Source organism: Struthio camelus, chromosome 19, assembly GCF_040807025.1.
Source record: "Struthio camelus isolate bStrCam1 chromosome 19, bStrCam1.hap1, whole genome shotgun sequence".
Taxonomy (NCBI): Eukaryota; Metazoa; Chordata; class Aves; order Struthioniformes; family Struthionidae; genus Struthio; species Struthio camelus.
Genome location: NC_090960.1, coordinates 7,734,345 through 7,753,921, shown reverse-complemented (window position 1 = coordinate 7,753,921; position 19,577 = coordinate 7,734,345). Strand labels below are relative to the sequence as shown.

The 19,577-nt window shown below is 48.9% G+C and overlaps 2 protein-coding genes across 5 annotated transcripts in view; one reads left to right on the top strand and one right to left on the bottom strand.

Annotated features, from left to right (window-relative positions):
- The window catches only part of ACSF2 (acyl-CoA synthetase family member 2), a 39,281-nt gene that overhangs the window by 16,499 nt on the left and 3,205 nt on the right, over window positions 1–19,577 (top strand). The gene's annotated exons all lie outside the window — the stretch shown is intronic.
- CHAD (chondroadherin) lies at window positions 7–19,577 on the bottom strand. 3 transcript variants are annotated; one of them, XM_068913305.1, is made up of 4 exons: window positions 9,434–19,577; window positions 5,016–5,179; window positions 4,644–4,789; window positions 7–2,425 (listed from the first exon to the last, which is right to left on the bottom strand). In XM_068913305.1, exons 1-3 carry the CDS (start codon window positions 10,211–10,213, stop codon window positions 4,648–4,650), a joined length of 1,086 nt encoding a protein of 361 aa, XP_068769406.1. In that variant the 5' UTR covers window positions 10,214–19,577; the 3' UTR covers window positions 7–2,425; window positions 4,644–4,647. The 3 variants fall into 3 exon arrangements, with proteins under 3 accessions (XP_068769406.1, XP_068769405.1, XP_068769404.1); XM_068913304.1 differs by having other exon boundaries at window positions 7–2,422; XM_068913303.1 differs by having other exon boundaries at window positions 7–4,789.

Here is a 19,577-nt window from a genome sequence, read left to right as displayed (position 1 = left end):
GTGAGTCACGGTTGCTGTGGCTAGAGCTACCTGTGTTGTTTGTCATACTGAGACCCCCCATTTGTGCACCTCTGCACCGCGGTGGTGCCAAGCATTCCTTGAGCTGCAGTGATCGGGGTGATGGGAACATGGGCACGAGGCAGGGCTGAGCACTGAAGATATAGTAAAGTTGGAAGGATGAAGGGGGATTCTGCCTGGTAGCTGGTGGGGTGTCTGGGGAGGAAGCCTTGTAAGAAGGGAAGACGCTGCATTCAGTGTTGTAAGCTGAGGTTCTGTTGATGTGCTTCAAAGTTTGCAAACCCTTCTGTTTTCTCATTGTACATGCTGCAAGGAGGAATTATTATGGAAGAGGCATTTCTGATCCGTATTGGTATGAGTAGATGTGCACGCTTGTTTTGCTGCAGAACTGGCAGGTTTCTTTCAGCATCTTGGATTGCATGCAGATATTCAACCTTGCACATGCTACACATTTGAGAACCTGAGCATGAGAACAGTAAGAGCCACACCTGCAGCACCATCCATTGCATTGTCATAGCTGCAGCGTGTGCCACAGCCAGAGAGCTAGTACTCCATGGCATGTCTGTGCACCCTCAGCCCTGTACATGAGCCTCGGCATGTCCTGCATGTGGCGGGGGACAGGCCATCACTGAGCGGGTCTCTGGGACTCCGGGTGACACGTTTTGTAGGCAGGACCAGAAGAGCTGGAGCGTCAGAGGTGCCTGCTCATTTGATGTCTGACAAACAGATTTTACTCTTAAGGAGTGTGTGCGTGTCTGTCTGTGTGAGTGTGTGCCTGTGCGTGAATGAGCAAGCCCAAAAGGGCTTTTTTGTTTTGCCTTAAAGGAAATAACTTCTGCCTCGGTGCCATGCTGTTTGCGAATGCTGAGGAAGCAGACTGTTGTGATGGATAAACACATGGGGCTAGGAGTCAGATTACGCCTGTTATTGTTGGCAGATCTGGACTTTGCCAGTACCAGGAGTTTTCCAAGGATGACTGTGTACTCTGGAATGGGCTGGGGGAGTCCAGGGCATCTGTCCTGGAGCAGTCTCAGAGACAGCCAAGGGTTTTTCCTAGACGTGAAGCACTTGATGCCGATTTCAAAACACCAGGTGCCATGCCCTGGTGCCATGCCCTGGACTCAGCCAGGTGACAGCCACCTATTTTTATCGTAGGCCTGAATTCGGCCTCACAAAATATCTGCAGACATTACTACAGTGGCCAGAATTCATTAGGTGTCTCACGTGTTCCTGCTTTGCAGAAGGTGAAATAATAAAACCCTCATCTCCCAAGCAATCACCCTGCCCATAGGATAAAGGAGAACAAGTCTATATTTGTACTACCGCTCTCATGTTACTTCCAATCCACTAGCCGTCAGACAGACTCATGGAGACTTGTTGAATTCATCTTTGCAGCAAGAGCTTTATACAGAAGATGTACATAAGAAAATATACAATTTGATTTCTATATAGGAGACAGAGGAGTTTTCATCCTCTTAAAGGTCATTTACACGCAGTTACAGAGGAATAAATATATATATATATATATTTATATAACTCTTTAGGATAAAAAACGCAGTTAAATTGCAACTGTGGTATTGTAATAGCCATGACAATAAACCACAGTCATCCTGGTGTGTCCTGCTAGATCCTCTGGAGTATGGGTAGAGAGAGGAGGAGGGGTGCCCAAGCAAGGCCACATGGTGCACACCTTCTCCTCTTGGACATCTATGCATCTTGGTAGACCCCCATAGAGTGGGAAGGGAATCCAGTCTTCAGATTGCTTCAGTTTCAGGGTTTCCCAGTACTGCTTCACTTAACGATTTCTGACTGACCTAGAGAGATTGCTCCCTCTTGGAACGAAAGGGCAGCTCTCTCTCAGGGCCACTGTTTCTTGGACACTGCTTCACCTATCATCCTCAGCCCTGACCTGCAGGGATCCCCTCCGTGGGTAGGCAGAGGAGTCTCTTTGCATGGGTTGAGACTGGTTTTCCTGATCAAGCAGCTGGCGTTGAGCTGGGGCGGGGGGGGGGGGGAATGCTCCTACTTTCCTACTTGCTTCCACTCCATTGGAAGGGGAGAGACAGAGACAAATTGGTTGATCGGGGACGCGGGTTAGGTTGCCTCTGGGAAAGATGACTGTGTTTTACCGGCATTGTCTAGGTTAGCTTGTCTTAGTATGGTCATGCATAGTTTAGTTTTTAAAAATGCCTCTTTTAAAATATATAGATGTCGAAAAAGATTGAAAAGGTGGATTCCATCCTGCAATCAGCAGAGAAGCGGGGATTCGGAGGAGGCTGGAGGTGTTTGGATATATCAGAAATGTATCCTGACAGGTAGGAGAAGCTTAAGGAAGGACTTGGAAGAAGTCAGTAGTTTTCTGATGGTTGAATTGACCAGTCACCAGGACAGGCCATACCGGGGCCTGCTAGGAAGAAAGAGAGAAGCTCACTTTTAGCATGTTTAAGGGTTTGTGTTTTTTTTTTTTTCCCAAGGAAATAATAGACGCTAGGTTCTTTTTTTTTTTTTTCCTACTCTGAGTGAATGAATGAAGCCCAGAATTGAAAGTGAAGAGTTAGGGAGTCAAGGAGCCATTAAGAGTTCCCATTATAAAGGAGGTGGGTAAGTTCTGTCTCTGACCTCTTCTGCCAACTTGCTGTGTGGCTCTTGTGTGCCTTATCCGAAGTTTTCACAATCAGTTACCTAAAGGAAGGAACCCAAGAGCTACATTTTCCAGAGTAGTGAATTGTTTTGGTGCCCAAGTTCTAAAACTCATGGGCAGGTAGATTTTAGAAACTGCCAAACAATCTTTCATCTACAAGGTGGTCCCTGTGACCCAAGTCATTGGTCATCCCTGAAATATATATCCCAATAACCAACACCTGAGAAAGCTGCCTGGCTCTGAGATGCTCAATAAAGCCACTGGGAGTGGGTTTCCATGCCTGCACTTCAGTACTCACACCTGAAGGTACTGAGCTTTGCCTTCTCTAAAACAAATAGTTTACTGTTCCATTAAAATTTGAAAATTTGTTTGACAATGTTGCGTGGAAGGTGCTACAGGAAAGCCAGGTTTTATATATACATATGTGTTTATTTTTTACTTTCATAATGGAGGAGTGAACTGGGATTGAGTTTAGGCAGGGAGAGAAGAAAGTTAAGAAGGGCCAGAGCTGTAAATAAAATACATTTAAGTATTGTGGTTTAGAAAACTGAAGTTTTCCATCCTCAGTGCGGAACTTTACCCGCCCTGTATGGAACGACTGGTATTTCCATTTCTAATCCATAAAACCTCTGGCACTACAAGAGAAATAACCACTTTAGGAAGGCGCAGAGCAGCTGGCATCATCCCTGACATTTTGGGCATAAATTTATTTTCTCCATCCTGTTAAACAGATCCTTAATGATTTGGGGAGCAAATGGCCATAAATGGACTTCAGGCTTCTGTCCGGTCCTTTCTGTTAGGAAATGGCATAGTGACAACTCTTTTCCTTGCGGTGCAATGCAGGGTCATTGCACTTTACCTTACCAATAAGCAAAGGTGCCTTTCCCAAGAGCATACCAGCTTAGAGGCTTCAGATCTAGTCCTGGGATGGGAAAAAGCAAAATGCTTGGAGTAGAGTGGTGGCAGTTGTGGGCTTCTTGCTATTCCATGTTCTGGATTAAACACGCCTAGTAGCTTTCAGCTATTAAAGGTGTTTGTATGATATTTTTGCACCCTTGGTGTTTGGACTGATAGATGTCAGCAAACTCATTGCTCAGAGGAAAGTCAACCCTTTCTCCTGAATTGCCTTCTGGTACAGAACACCTTATCCAAACAGTATTTGCTGTGTCAAACCTCCTTCTTTTGGGATGCTCATTTCAAGGCACCAGCCCTTGTCTTTAAATACCTGAGTGTCTTGGATGGGAATTTGTAGCTGTTGACAGGTAGGTGCTGGACTGAGAACTGCTCCTTATGGAAGACCTCTATTTTCATACGGAAGGTACAGCCTGGGGCCAGATTTCCCTGCTGTGTCCTGCCCTGGATTTCACGCCAGACTGGGGAGGACCTTTGCTAGGGCACAAGAGCATCCTAAGCACTACAGCCTAAGCGCTTCCTGGCCAGGACTGGTGTTGATGCCCCCTTCTCTGGAAACAGAGCTGTGGCCAACAGTTTCAGCAGACAGCCTGCTGCACTCCGGCATGCCGATGTCTTTTGGGTATTATGGCCAGCACCAGATTTAAATGAAGGGTAAAAGGCTGAGCATCTCCAATCTGTTAGAAAATTGAGTGCATGTGATCCCAGCTCAGGTTAGGAGTGGGCCAAATCCACCCTTGTTTTGACATGTAATTACAAGTTGCACCCTTACTTGCTGCTCAAGGCCGTCTTTCACTCCGTGTTTGTTTTATGGGGTTGACTTCATCCCAGTTTCTCCAGGCAGGTTCTCTGCCTGCGAGCCTGTGTTATCCACCATTGCCAAGGAGATGGAGTAGTTCTGAGAGAAGGCCTCGGCAAGTAAATGGGTGAACTGTTTGGAGCCAAACCTTAGCGTCACTGAAGTCGGAGACAAAAATCCCACTAACTTTAGGTGACATTAGGGTTTGCTGTAGGTGTGTGTGAAAAGTGACTGAAAGCTATTGCTAGGGAGCAGTTCTGTGAACCATCTTACGTGTTCAATGGCGGCTTCCCTTCTTGGACCTCTTGGTGGGGAGCTTGCAGGTGCGGAGTGCGGGGGTGTCTCTGATCGACTGCCCCCGGTACTGCGCTGGTGTGGAGCAGGTCTCGTCTGCGCGGGTGCGGTTGCCTTTCAGCCACCTGGGACACAGGGAGAAAGAAGGCCGAGAGTTTAGAAGGGGTGCAAACTGCCAAAGGCAGCACTCGCACTGCAAGCAGAGAAAGTAGACTGGAGAGGGAATTGCTGAGCATGGGTGTAGTTTTCAAGGGTCTCCTCTTGCCCCCACAGTTCAAAGGGACCTCCCTTGAGTGGCCCCCAAGGGAGACCCCGAGGAAGGAGGAGGGATAGGTGTGAGAGGTCTCTTACTTGCGCAGATGTGCTAGCTGGCAGTTGCAGTGCCAGGCGTTTTTGGAGAGCGTCAGAGTCTCCATTTTGTCGAAGGGGAAGTTGCGGGGCAGCTGAGTGAGCCGGTTGTTCTCGAGGTGAGCGGTCTTCAGTACAGTCACACCGGCAAATGCGTTATCTGCAAACTAAAGCACAAGCACAAAGGTTTATGGTTGAGCAACATGGAATTAGGGAAGGGGAGATATTTTCCCAGGTTAGAAACTTCGATTCCTCTGCTCAAGACTTTTACTGATGTAAACGTGGAGAGAGCAGGTGAGAAGGGAAGGGGAAGGGGAAGCCCTGGCCCCTGGACGCCATGAGACAGTAATAGAGATATCAGACTGGTGCATTCTTGGGAGACGGAGCCTCTTATCTGAGGAGGGCTATGTACCAAAACCATGCAGGATTGTTCTTTGCAGCAACATCTCTAAATAAAGTGAAGTCTGGCAACCCTCGTTGTTTGTGAACCATACCTCTCCTTTCTAAATGAAGATATTTTCTAGATATAATCCTTTCCAGGGCTGGAACTCCTCCCAGTGCCTGTTGCCTTTTCTCTCCTGGAACTGTTGAAGGAGGGAGTGTTTGTGGCGTCTGAAGGGCCTGTAGACTTTGGCAACGCCCAGTGGGCTCTGAGCGGAAAGTTACGCTTGGCGTCAGAGCAAGGTAGAAATAGCGAGGCAGGTTTTCAGCACCTCAACCTCCTCCGTTCTCTTTTTTTCTTTCCCTGTGATTTCTGGGTTGTTTGCATGAGGTGCTGCAAGATTGTGTTTTTCACAATTAATAGGTAGGCTTTAAGGGACCATTGAAGACTCTAAGGGAGAGCCTCTCCTGCTTCATTCACTCAGAACAGAAGCTTTGTGCACCAAAGCAAGAAAACTGGCAGTAAGCCCTACTTCGCAGCCCTCTCTTCTCTTCCTTACGCCTCATATCTAGCTTTTCTCAGTCAATAGTTACTTAGGTTGGAAAGTTTCCTCTTGAAAGCATCAACACAAACTTCCTTGGATGTGATGAATTAGAGAGAGGGTCGTTGACAAAACACAAGCTTCTCTTGGCCGTGGCAAACCATTCTTCCCCCTTCTCAAAGCAGGGGAAAGCTTTCTCAACAGCGTAGAGAGGAGAGTCACTAGGTCTACCAGAAAACCCTCTGAGTAAAAACCTGCATTTTCATTTCTGGCCAGAAGCTCACACATTCATTCACACTTCAGACATGACCATCAGGATGTGTTCAGGCTCTCCTTAAGCTAAAAGGCTTGACAGAGGAAATGCACTATTTTAAGCTGTGAACTTTTGTGATCTTCCAAATTAAGCAATGTTGGATAGGATTGGAGCTTTTCTAAGACTCTCAGAGTACTGTAGCAGTTACTGTCGGAAAGTCAGCAGTGCTGTCCTCTGTGCTCCAAAATTAAGCTGACCATGGTAGGTTTTACTGTGCTGATAATAGAGCTACCTCTTAAATGAGGTGTGAGTCTTATCCTTGGCTACTTAGGCTCTCCGGGGAGACACTGCCACCTCTTACAACAAGGGTAATAGCCTGGAACACCCTGGCCATGTTCTAGTTTGGACAGTGGCATACTGTCTCAGCTTCTCCTACCCCCCCAACCTCATGAGAAGGGTTGGTATCTGCTGGTAACAGCCACAGTGTTTCTTTCCAGAGTATATATTTATAAAGAATTTGGGGAATTTCCCAAGTGAAAGTCACTATTTAAATGGAGGATTACTGTTGTTCTTTGCTTTCGCTGGCATAGCCTGAATTTCTTTTGCAGTGGATGTGTAGTGAAGGATATACTTACAACTTTCCAAGGTCTGAATTTCCTTGTTTCCTGTTGATTTACACAGTGAGTTTTGCTCCATGAGATGTACCCCTATGGGTGACCAGTACAAGTCTGTGATGCCAACAGGGAGAACTGTGCATGAGGGAAATTATGTAGTTCTGCAGTTGCAGAATGGCCTAAGAACTCTTCTTGTTCTGCATGAGTGGGATTTAAACTGGGATAGCTTCCTGTAGAATCGTTCTGCACTTGCTCAGCTCTAAAATCTTGCAGCCATACAGGGAACAGCTAAGGACCATATTTTTATGAAGGAAAAATAGCTGCAATCAAGATATCGGCAGCATTTAGAGTATTCAGTAGTGATTTCCTGGGTCATTTGGCTTCCATGATTGGGTGTCTCTAGCAGTGCAAAGTTCACTTATTGGTCATTTGGCTATGAGGCCCTCTGAAGATTTGAAGAGAAAACTCTGAGCTGGCATGGGAGCTTTGTTTTGCTTTGGAGGGGGGAAGTAAGCCCTAAAGCTGCAAAGGCCACCACTGTTAGTTAGAGTTGATCCAGTAAACTGGTGTCTTACTGAGCTGCTGGGGAGGAAAGGTTCCCAGCTGCAGAAAAGCTTTTAAAGGCCCCATCCATAGACAGTCACTGAAGAGAAGGCAGCCTTTTTTTTCTGGCTAGAATTGTTAACCCTGGCTTTTTGACCAATCCTCATAAATCTCTGTGCAGACCTCTGCAGGTTCATTGGGGTATCAGAATCCTTTCCACTGTCTCATACAGAGAAACACTTGACTGGCTGCCTTATAATGCTGTGTTGAGTTCCTCAAACTCTGATGATCCTGGAGCTTATTTTGGATTAGAAGATTAGGAAAGAAGACTTCTGCTTGACTCGGCAGAAGCTACATGTGCACCATCAAAAAAGATCATATACATCTAGCTAGAAATGTTGAAGGTGTACAGAGTAAGGAGGGATAGATATTAATGCAGTACCTCAGACTGTGTTCTTATATGAATGTAGGTGGTCTCCTGGTTGACTGGATCATTCCCATGTAAGACCGGATTCGTAGAGGTCAGGATTTTCAGGTGCTTCTTTAATGGAATTAAGGACACACTTCTCTGGAGCCTCCTAGCATCGTGGATTAGTCAAATTTCTTTGACACAAGACATGGGACCCTGATGCCTCTACATCTAGTACTGCATTTAAACTGTAAACTTTTGACTTGTGTGTGATGTAAGTGCCTAAAAGCTGGCTCTCACAAAAGTGATGTGATAGCATGTCTAAGTATAGCCTATCCGCTATATAAAGGCCTTCCCGAGGGAGGTCAGTACGTAGTTTACAACTGTTGTGTTTGGCTATTCCCATCCTGAAGAGGCTAGTGCTGAGAATGGACAAAGGCTCAAATATTGACTGCGTGGTACCAGACCGTTTCAGATAGTGTCATTCTCCACCTGGGTAAGCTGTAATTCTAGTTTCTGAGCCTGGCATTTTGAGATGCTATATTCCCCCTGAAAATACTGCGCTCTGTTACTGGCATCTTTCAACAGGTCGGTCCCTTTCTTTACAGGTGATCTGCTTACCCCTGCAAGGCCTTTTCAGTTGCCCCTTTTTGCTAAGAAACTCCCTTTTCATCACATCTTCCTGCCCATGGTGGATTTTGCTTTGCTGTGAAGTGCTATCCTGCCTTACCTGGATAGGCTTCATCTTTGCACTTCCTAGCAAAGGATCTTCTGTTCTACTTCACCTGCGAAAACATCCTCCCTTTCCAGCCCTGTAGGATGCATGTAGGACATGAGGCTGCCGTAAGATGCTGCCCTTGTATTGCACTTGTTTCTGTGCTTGCACAGCTGCCTGGCATTTCAAGGGTCCTTGTGCAAGTGGCTCTCTGAGCGTGATGCTCCTGCCTGTGGATCATGCTTTCTCATAGAAAAAGAAGGGGGTTGTTTTGCCAGGATACCTGAATGTCCCTCCTCCTCTCTGGTAGGAACAGGGCCCCTTTGTAAGATGCTGCAAGAGTTCCTCTTGAGAGAGCATCAATAAACAAACCTTTCTTTATAATGTGTAAAGTTGGAAGGCATGGGGGAGGTGAAGGTTCATATGCCTACCTGTCTGAAGGGCCTGAGTAAGAAACTGCTGCTCTTCGTAGTCCCTCTGGAGGAATCCCTCCCTCCTAGCTAGCAACAGGTACCAAGGCTGAATTAAGGAGGCAGAGCAGTTCAGCTCTGCAAGGTGGGAGTGCCCTTCAATGCCTTGTGTACAAGGCAGATGCTTGCCCCTCATCCCCCATCATGTACGTGGGGTGCTGGAAGGTTGCTAATTGTCCCGGAGCACCCAAATACCTTTTTCAATGACTGGTGTAACCTCCAGCTTGGGAGGGAATGTGCTGCCTTTCCAATGAGTTTGATCAGCCCCAGATAATTTGATTTTGCATGAAACAACCCAACTGAAGGGTGGAGTACATCTCTCATCCCTCACTTGGGCCCTGTCAGAGGTTGTCAGCTGGCCAGTGAGGCCAAGCGGCGGGCCTGGATCCCCGCTTCATCTGGGGGAGGGACAGTAGACTGAGGGCTCTGTAAAGGAGAAGCGGATCAATCCCTGTGTTACTTATCTGAAGCAAAGGGAAAGAGAAAGGACTCACCTTTTGCAGTTTCATGTTGTCCAAGCTGAGTGTCTGCAGGTAACGCCCAAAGGACTGGAAGGCATTGTCAGGGATGACCTCAATCGGGTTATGAGAAAGCTTCAATTCCTCCAGCACTCTCAGCTTACTCATTGCATTCACAGGATAGCTGCTCAGCTGGTTCTTGTCCAGCTGGAGGACAGCGAGGTTTTCTACGTCTTCCAGTGCCCCAGGCAGGAGGTTGGTGAGGGAGTTGTCAGAGAGGAAAAGCCAGCGCAGGTCTTTAGCACCACTGAAGACCCCTGGTTTCAGCTCCCGGATTTTATTGCTGCCTAAGTGCAGGATAAAGAGGTTGACAAGAGGAGAGAGGAGCCCTTTGGGCAAGTCTGGGATCTTGTTCTGATCCAGGTACAGGTAGGTGAGCTCAGACAGGTCATCAAAGGCTCCTGGCTTTATGACACTGATCTGGTTGTCAGTGAGATAGAGGTAGACCAGGTTCTTGAGCCCCCGGAAGGCTCCAGTTGAGATCTCCTTGATGCGTGAGCTCTGGAGGTGAAGGGACACCAGCTTTTTCATTTCCCGGAAGCCATTGGTTGGCAGGACAGGGAAGTTGTTCCTCTGCAGGTTGAGAAGCCTCGTTTGCTCAGGCACCTTGGGGATCTTCCGCAGCCCAGCGTTGTCGCAGATGACGTGCTGCAGGTCTCCGCCGTGACAGTGGCAGCTCGGGGGACATGCCTGCAGGATGGAGGCAAGGCATGCCAGTAGGCTGAGGACACTGAGGAAGAAGCCTGACCGATTCATGGTCAGATCTGGAATTAGTGTGGCAGGAAGGGAAGAAGCAGGAGGAGGAGGGAGATGGTTGGGAGAGAGAGTGCAAACTGGGTTTGCAGCATGCTGAACACAGCCCTATTTATAATGTTATTAAAAAACAAAATCCCTTCCCACAAACCACAGGCAGCAGCCAGTTGGAAGCAACTGGCTTTGGGAACTTACTGTGAGCTTAACCCCTTGGCACCAGGCAGTGGAGCGTCCTCCGTCCTGCCTGGCCCTGCTGCAGGAGTGACTGTGCAAGGGTACTTTTCCTCTCTGCAACAGGGAGGCAAAAGGTCAGGAAGAAGAAGTGCAAACCTGCTCTTTGGGGAATCTCTTTGATTCCTGTTGAGCAGAGTGTGCCCAGATTTATCAGTGGGAATGGAAGAGCCTGGTCCTCTGGAATGGCAGCGTTGGGATGGCACAGCAGGGACCACTACTGCACTTCCCAGCTACCTTGTGCTGAAGCTTTTGGCAGGTTCTTGGGCTGTATGTTAACCTAGGTTTGGGAGAAGCATCTTGTCCTGTTATGAGAGGAGCAGTTATCAGAGGAACAGTTCCTGGTGGCTCTGTCTCTTGCTGGCTTTGAAGGAGTCTGCCTGAGCAGGGACTGGGGAGGATGGGAGCAATATGGGCTCATGCCAACGACTGCCAATGCTGTAGCTGTTCTTGCAATGCAAAATTATGGTTGAAGGTTTTTAGATCTGGATTGTACCTAGGAGTTGGCCAAGAAAGGGAGTGTAAAGACATTCTTAATTTTTACTGTGCCTTTCCTATAGAACAGTAGACCATGAGACATCCAGAGCTGGCCTCAGCCTGGGGACCTGCGGGTGGGGAGAGTTTCCCTGCTGGTCCTAGGCTGAAGAGGAGAGACTATGCAAGGCCTGTCTGTGTGAGGGGGCTCTTCTCAGCGTATGGTGCTGTGGAGCAGTGGCTGTGGCCTTTGACAGTGACATGGGCAGTGGCAGAGCCTGCAGGGATGCCATGGGGCACAGGCTGGTGGATGCACAGCGTGGGGGAAGAGCAGCCAGCAGGACAGTGGTGCGCTGCTACGTGCTTGGCTCAGATGCGGCTGGTAATATCTGCAGCTCCTGGGACAAAGCTGGGGACAAGGAAAGGCATGGGCATTGGTAAAGGGATGGCAAAGCAGAGCAATGAAATCGCTGCCAGAGCAAAGACTGGGGCGTGCGCTGGTGCCTGTCTCAGAGTAGCAGTTGCAGGAGTCATGATGTGGAGGTGAGTTAACTGAGGGGGTGTCCCCCCCCCCCCGGCTTATCGGGGGGTCTCCCGGTAGCAATGGATAAAGCAAAGCAGTTAAAAGCCCTTGTGAGTGTGAAGGGAGTGATCGAGGAGGAGTTGTGGGGTGGGGGTTTGGAAGTGGAACATTTTGAACTGGTTTCCAGCCAGTTCCTGGCTGCAGCAAACAGCTGAGAGCCGAGCACATAACTGCGAGCTTGTTGAATTTTCTGCTCCTGAGGCTGGCTACAAAGCCCCAGTGGAGCTTTCGCAGAGGCGAGACAGTCTCAAGAAAGGGAGGAAATCCAAGGGCTGACTTAGGACACAGACTGGCTTATTCACAGAGATTTCTGGGTTTTTCCATTGTTGCAAGGAGGAATTAGCCAGCGGCACTGAGCATGCTCCAGACGGTGTTATGCAAACTGCCTGGCAGCCTGTGCTCCTCAGCAGATGTCAGTTTGAATGGTGTTCTTATTGCATGACTAATTTGGGGGAGAGGGGGCTTCTGGGCTGTGAATTTAGGTTTCTCTGATGAGCCTGTGGGGCAGATGGGATTGGCTGAATGATGATGTAATGTGGGACCTTGGTGCAAACCAGGCCATGTCAGCCCTCCGATATTTGTCAGTGCTGAGATGCAACGCCCCGCTGTCGAACAGCTGGGGCTTCGCCGCTCGCTTCAGCACGAAGTAATCCTCCCTGCCTTATCTCCTGAGACATACTGTTAGTGTAGGACCTACAGGTTCCTCCCGTAGGGACCTGCTGCAGGACTTACTGCTATCGTTACTGTAGTCTTTCAAACTCTCTGATCAAAATAATGCTGCCAGGTATTTTTGCTTCTGCCTGACTAATAGATTCAGCAGCCACCCCAGTAGTCAGGTGTGGTGGCTCCCAAACCTCCCTGTTTTCCTCCTTTGCCACTCCGGGCTGATCAGGACTCAGAGCGCCCCATAAGTATGTATTGTTAGTGAGACTCAGACCAGGAGCTGTGTGAATGACTGGAAAAGAAAAAAAAAATCATCCCCTCAAATCATCTTTTTCTTTCCACTGATTGATTTTTCTTGAGCGGGTTTGACTGCCTTAGTTTTCCTCAAAATGATCTGTTGAGCAATTCCTGAAAGTTATCTGTGAGCCATACTTGTGCAGCAGGAATGGATCGGTAAGAGCTAAAAGTCAGCCTGTTTTTGTTGGACACTGAAGCTCAGTAGCATGTCTGTGCTCACTCACTGAGTTCACTTGATGCTTGATACTCTGATACTTGCTTTTCCCATCCCCACATAAGAAGTATTGGCCAGCAGCTTACTATTTCTTCAGAGATTTCTTCCAGTGTGAGTCAGAGTGGAGCAAAAAGGTGGTGAGGGCCTTGCAGACTCCATCCGTAAACAGATCCAACTCATGTGTGTTTCTGGAGCAAGACCCCTTTTGGAGTTAAACTGTACAAACTTCAAACCATCCTCTCCCCTTTCATTCTCTAAGGATATGTTTCCCTTTCCTCCACCCTTTATATGCTCTCTGGCAGAGGTTGCAGGTTTTGGGGGACAGGGACCCTCTCCCTGCGTGGATGTGGTGCGGTTGGAGCGGTCAGACTCTGAACTCGGGTAAGGCCTGTAGTCTTCAGGTGAAGATGCTGTGATTTAGTTGCCACGACGCTCTGCTAGTGCAAGGTGGGAAGATGTGTTTCTACCCTGGAGGGCGCCCTGCCAGCCTGTTTGGTGCAGCACAGGTTACGCTGTGTTATTTTTGGTCCTGCTGTGGGATGGCAGCAAGGCAGTGCTACTGGGGGAAAGGTGTCTGCTTTTCAGCTCCGTTTCTCCAGGAGCAAATGTTTAATAAAAGGAAGTTCTTTCTCCTAATGTTTTTGATTTCTATGCCTCGGTGAGCACATTCCTGTGGCAGGAGCCAGTTGGCACCTTCCACAACTGGCACCTCGCCTGGCTGCTGGGAGAGGCCCCTGGGCTCCCAGCTGTTTGTGTTTTGAGCCGCTCGCTGGCAGGGTCTGGCATTCCCTCCCGGGGTTTTGCAGACCTTGACTGGGGATGAGTAAGGCTGGCCAGCAAACGCACAGTGATCCTCAAAAGTTCCCAGCGTGCCTGGTCCCTGCTCATGTCTCGTGGGTGGCTTGCAGTCTGGTGGTGACAATCGGAGCAGTGTCGGTGTTCCCTCTGCCGGGGCAGGATACCACAGCGAACTGAGCCCCGTCCAGCCCTTTACCTCGCACACCCCCGGGAGCAGAGCTGCTAGGACATCTCAGAAGAGGCAGGATTATCCTGCGATCCTCTCTTTCTTAATTGATTAACAGTTCTGCAAACATTCTTGGTGCCTAGTAATTTGCAAATGCTTGGCTCTCCTCCTTTCCTTCTTGGAGGCCCTTGTGGGCTAAGCAAATAAATACACTGTTTTTTAAAAAACAGTATAAATATAGATTTGGGGTGTTGCTTTGGTGCTGCAGGTCAGAGCTGTTTTGATACAACACTGGAGATGGTCTTTTCCATGTTTCATCTTTATTTTTGTTAGTATTAGCAGTTCTGTTGTATGACGACAGCTGCATATGAAATACTCCAGGTTTGAAATATTCCATTGTCCACCCAAGCCTAATTCTGTAATTTTTGAGGGGATCAAGATCCGGTCTTGTAGGTGAGTGCATGCTGGCAGTGACCTCACTGAAGCCAGCAGAGTGACACTAGTGTAGCTGGCTTTGGGGATCAGGCCTTTTCTTTGGCTGGAGGAGAGAGCTCAGACCAGCTTGGGGAGGCGCGCTGGGGTGCACATGGCATCCCGCATTTACACCCTGCTCGGGATGAGCCCTTGCAGAGCCGAGGTCCTGCCTCGGCAGGGAGGGAGCAGGACAGGAAGAGGTGCAAGCGAGGCCGTGTGGCTCCGAGTGTCCCAGGAAGGCTGTTTGTGGTGCAGAACCCCCTCCAGACAGTGTTTGGGGGGGCCCTGGTGAGCGACAGGGAGTCCCAGGGAGTCTCCAGGGTCCCCCTCTTCCAGGCAGTACCTGAGAAATCCCTGGCCTTCAGCAACCTGCAGGGGTCCCAGCAGTGGCATCTGGGGCTCTGAGCTCAGACCCAACTTGCTGTTTCTACTTTGCCTGCTTCAAGGGTACCTTTCACTGAGCAGCGAGGGCACAGCCGTCTGCACTGCGTGGTGAGGTGGTGGTAGGTGCTCCTCCTTCCTTCCAGCTGTTTTCTTCCAGTCTAGCATGGCCTGGGCCCAGTGCCATGGTGCCACTTTGGCTCCCTGTTGATGTCCGCCCACTCCGCTCCCACCCCCCTTCTGACCCCTGGGAGACTTCTGACTTTCCCAGATGCCCTCAGCCATGAGTCTTCCCTCTTCCCAAATGGAAAATCAGCTCCACTCAGTGACATTTTCTCTACTTGTCCTTAGCCAAAGTGAGACCTACCCATCCCGTCTCATTGCTAGGCAGGACTGGATGAGGAGGTGGTTTTACTAGCTGCACAAGCTGTGGGAACATGCTATGAAAACATTTAAAATGGTAGTTTATTATACAGCATGGAAACATCAAGATACTGGACTTTTAGACATGTCTGCAGTGGGGGCTGAGCTCTCTAAGGCTGTGGGGATGCTACCTTTGTGTCTAGGTTTTTGCCCAGTTTCCTTCTCCAGTTCTTTGAGCATTCAGACGCCCCAAACCAGTGTTTTTCCACCTTTCCAAAGCGCTCTGTCTCTGCAAATTCCCTCTCTCTTGTTGCTTTTAATTCTACCACCATCAGTACCAGGGGAAAATGGAGTTAATTGCATAGCAAAAACCATTTATCAAGATGCTGATAAAATAGCAAGTAACTGCACATGCCTTTGCTGGTTGCCACTGGGCAGCGTTTCAGAAACGCTGGCAGGGCTGGGCAAATACTTGCGAGCCTCAAGATGGCAACTGAGCCTGGAGAGAAGAGAGGCAGCTTTAATTCCAGACCACGAGGAGCAGTTTGTCCTGGCTGTACAGAAACAGGAGGCCAGTTTTCAGCAGCAGTCTCCTGGACCGGGCAGGCTGGGTTGCCATTTTTGCAGCGGTCTCCTCCCGAGGCAAAGCCATTGCGTGTTACAACACAAAGACAGCGCTTTGGGCACCTGATATTTTTGGGAACTTTTTAAGCCCCATCCAAACTGGGACTGTCTGGCAGCTCTCCGCGTGGGGAGAAATGCCAGCAGGGTGGCCGCCCTTGGAGGTTTGTCCTACAAGACTTGCTTGTTTGTGTCCTGATGTTTTGACACAAAGATGGTACTGTTGCTGTAGAAGGAAATGAAATCGCAGTGTGACATAGGGCTGGTGTGATTAGAAGCTGTTTTTGTAGCAGTAACATTGACCTGAAGGTTCAGGAATATTCCAATACAATTTGGGGTAGCAGAACAGCTCCAAAGCAGCAAGACACACATCCCCAGAGGACAGGAGAACTCAGGGCGATCTGATAGTGAATAGTCGAAAGAGGAGAGATGATTGCTGAGCTAAGAACGGTTTGGAGCTGGCTGCCAAGGGAAGGGCTGGAACTGACTTCAGTGGAGATATTCGAGGCAGACAAAATGCTCAGCATGGGTTTAGGGATAATTAAATCCATCCGACATGTTATAGTGAGAGGGGTTCAAAGAGCCAGCTAGAGGTCCCTTAGCACATCTCTTGGGTTGCTAGTCTGCTTTCTGCTGTTCATTATATCCTCTTTGAAGTCTGAAAATCCCTATTATTTCATGGTCAATTTGCCTCTCTTTTCCGAGGCCAGTATTGTCTTCGGTGGAGCTCCGTTTCTGTGTGTTTTAGTTTGATGGTTCAAATCCTGGCATCGTTCTTCAGTGCGGCATAACCAGAGAGGGTGCAGGAGGGGCATGAGGCTCCCTCCCTGTCCACCATTTGCGGCTGGTGGGTTTTCCTTTAAGGATCTCATGCCCTTCTGTGGACCTGCTCTTCCATTCCAACTCTACCCCATGTAACCCCACATGGCGTAATGTAGTTCTAAAGTCATCCTTTTCCTTGCAGCCTCTTAATAGCAGTTGAATGCAGAGGGAAATTAATGTTTTTATTGCCATTGAACAGTTGGGAAATCTGAGGAATACAGAGCTGACGTGACTTGTTCCAAGCGATGCAGTAAATAGGTGGTACAGGTGGGGAAAAACCCAGGGCCTTCAGAGTCTCAGTTCTATGCAGCAGACCAGGCTGCTTCCCAAATGTTTACTGAAGAGTCTGGAGTCTCATTGTTTTTACTTTATTTTTAATTTTTAGACACTGCCTTCTTCAAGCTGTTTTGCCTGTTCCGCAGTGGCCGGCGTTTAAACAGAGTTAGCAGGAAATGTTTTTAAAATATGCTTTAAAAAACACACCGTTCTGTTAAGGTGTTCTTTTTATTTCCGGTTTAGACAGAGGGTTAGGATTCACAAAGAATGAAACTCTTGTCACCAGGAATAAGTTAGGAAGCAGTTTGTTTTGGAGCGGTCCTTGTCATTTCTAATGGCAGGGCTGATCAACTTGCTGGCCATTGGTAGCTCATTTGCAGCCCTCACAATGAACAAGGATTTACAGTCGCTTATATTCTGTACTCTCCCTAGCTCTTCTCAAAGCCGAGAGTCCCAGCTGGACTCTTTTCCTCTTAAAATCTTTGCCTTGACACTAGGTACGGCTCCAGTGGAAATTATGGATCTGATGCAGAAATTATTGGGTGAGGCTCTTTGGACTGAATTATACAGGATGACAAGAGTAGAGGCTCCAAAATGTCCTTTTGGGTCTGGAAAACTATGAATCTTGATGGACATCTCCAACCTTAAATTGGTGTATGGGGTTTTGTGCAAGCATTGTTTTATCCCGTGCTGACATGAGCTGTGGCTGGGCTGGAAAGCAGGAGCCGTTACAGAAAACGCCACGTGTCAGTTGAGGGAAAAGAAAGGACAGCATAGCTGACGCGGTGCTTGCCTTAGCCACTGCCTAGATCCAAAGCACACAAGTGAGGAAAATACTATCTAAAGAGTGAAGAAATACTATGTTGGAGAAGTCAGGAGCAACATGCTAGCAGCTGACGGTAGGGAGGACGGCTGGCCCCAGGCAGCCGAGGAGGGGCAGGCAGAGATCGGGCAGCAGTCCCCGCAGGAGGCTAAAAGCGAGAGGTTCGGACCTTGTTGCTCTTTGGACTGACTTGGGAAGCACTGGTTCGCTGAGGCTTGTTCAAGCTGTGCAGCCTGCAGTGCTTCGACCTGGCGCTTCTGGCAACACCAGCCATGCCATCTCTGTTCCTGAGAGCGTGAGAGTGCTTATGGGACATCTAATGCTTGGGGTATGTAGCTGAGCTTGTGGTACGCGGCACGTTACCACGTATCTGGGGGAGACTGGTGTGCCACAGCACCCACAGCAACGTCCTGCAGCGGGGCTGCATACTGCTGTGTCCAATTAAACTGCTAGAGCGGTTTGGAGAGGCAGAACGGATTGACTCAGGATTTGGCCAGGCTCCTGGGACTGATACTCCAGTTCCTCCAACAGAATGAAACAAAAAAACACATGCATTGGGATTTTTTTAATAAGTGTTTAAGACCTTGGATTTGTGTCTCATCAGTCATTTGATCCAGCCACAGGACTCGTATTAGTGGGTGGGAAAGAAAGCCTTTCTGAGCATTAAACACTGTAGGTTTTCTCCTGACTGCTAAGAAGAAGCAGTTGGAGAAGCCTGTTTACAGTCGCTACTTTGGGTTGCCAGGCTACTAGCAGCATAGTTTTTCACCAGATGGTCCCTGCAGCATCCTGGAGACAATCTCCTCCCTATCCCTGGCTAAGAAGAGGCTCCCCCAAGTCACCAGTTCAGATTCAGGCTGACCCCATCGTGGTCAAACAAGAGCACCAGAAGTTACAACAGACCGTGTACCCGACATGAGATCCTTCTGCTGCTCCAGGCTGCTGAAAGCTCTGAGCGCTCCCACTGGTCCCCAGGCCTGCTCAGGATGCCTCAGCATGGTCCTTGCAAAGTTTGCTTCTAAAGGCAAAAACCAGATCTGCGTGCCAAGGCTGTAGGAAGATGGTCAGCCTCTGTCTGATTTGATGGATCAGAGAGGCTCGTGCAGCTGTCTTTGAAGATGCAGAGGAGAAAGGAGCAAATGCTTCCTGCATCAGCCCTTTCCCAGCTGCGCTTCCTCAGCAAAGCAGCCGCTGGTGACAGCACACGATGTACTGAGGGGGTTGCAGAGATCAGCAAAGCACTTTGGCATGTCCCAGTACTGGAATGCAGCTCCCAGGAACTGGAGACGAAGCAGCCATTGCAGGAACGGCACTGTGAGCTGCAGCTCAGAGCTTCCCAGAGCACCTCATTCCTGGCTCCTGGCGTCTCTGACTTGGTGAACTCAGCAGACCACTGAGTTGGGCAGAAAGAGCTGGAATTTTCCTCTGAGGAGAAATGACCTTCAGCTGAAGTGATTCAGAGCCTGCTGTTGGGATTAGCAGTGAGGGAGTTTTAGCAGTGAGAAGCCTTTGTCCTGCTGTGATGCTTTTGGTCTGTAAAAGCAGCTGCACTGAGCACTGTGCAGCCTCGTGATGCCTTTACAAGAGTTACAGGAGCTGATGTCTGTGCGAAGGGAATTGGAGCAAACGGCGATGCAGTGGGGGACTTGTGTCCCACAGGAGCCCACTACCGGCTACAGGACTTTTTCCAAGGTTGACGTCCAGTGTAAGCCACAGAAGATGCAAGGTGCACTGAGCACAGCTTGAGTAGATGCCTGCAAGGGCACAAAGGCAGGACCAATATTTGACAGAAAAGGTAGGGAGTAAACAGGGCTTGGGGAGACATGCAGTGGTAAAAAAGAGGAGGGCAAACCCTGGAGTCTTCCAGGAAAAGCAGGTGGGTTGTCAAGAGTAAACGACACCCAAAGTATCTTGGGTGGTGGGAGGTATGGAGAGCAAGGCTGTGCCACGCAGGCGCTTGAGCCTCCTGTCTGCTTGATGAGCTTTTCATGCGGGTAAGAGTGTCTGAAGATTCCCTTCAGAGGGCCAAAAGAGCAAAATGTTTGCCTGCGATCTGAAAGACTTGTGGAAACATCCTCCTTCCACCCCAGTTCTCACTTGTGCTCATCGCTAGCTTCATCTTTCCCAGACCTAGAGCTGTGCTGTTCCCTTTCTCCTTGAGGAATGTTTCTCTCTTTGTGT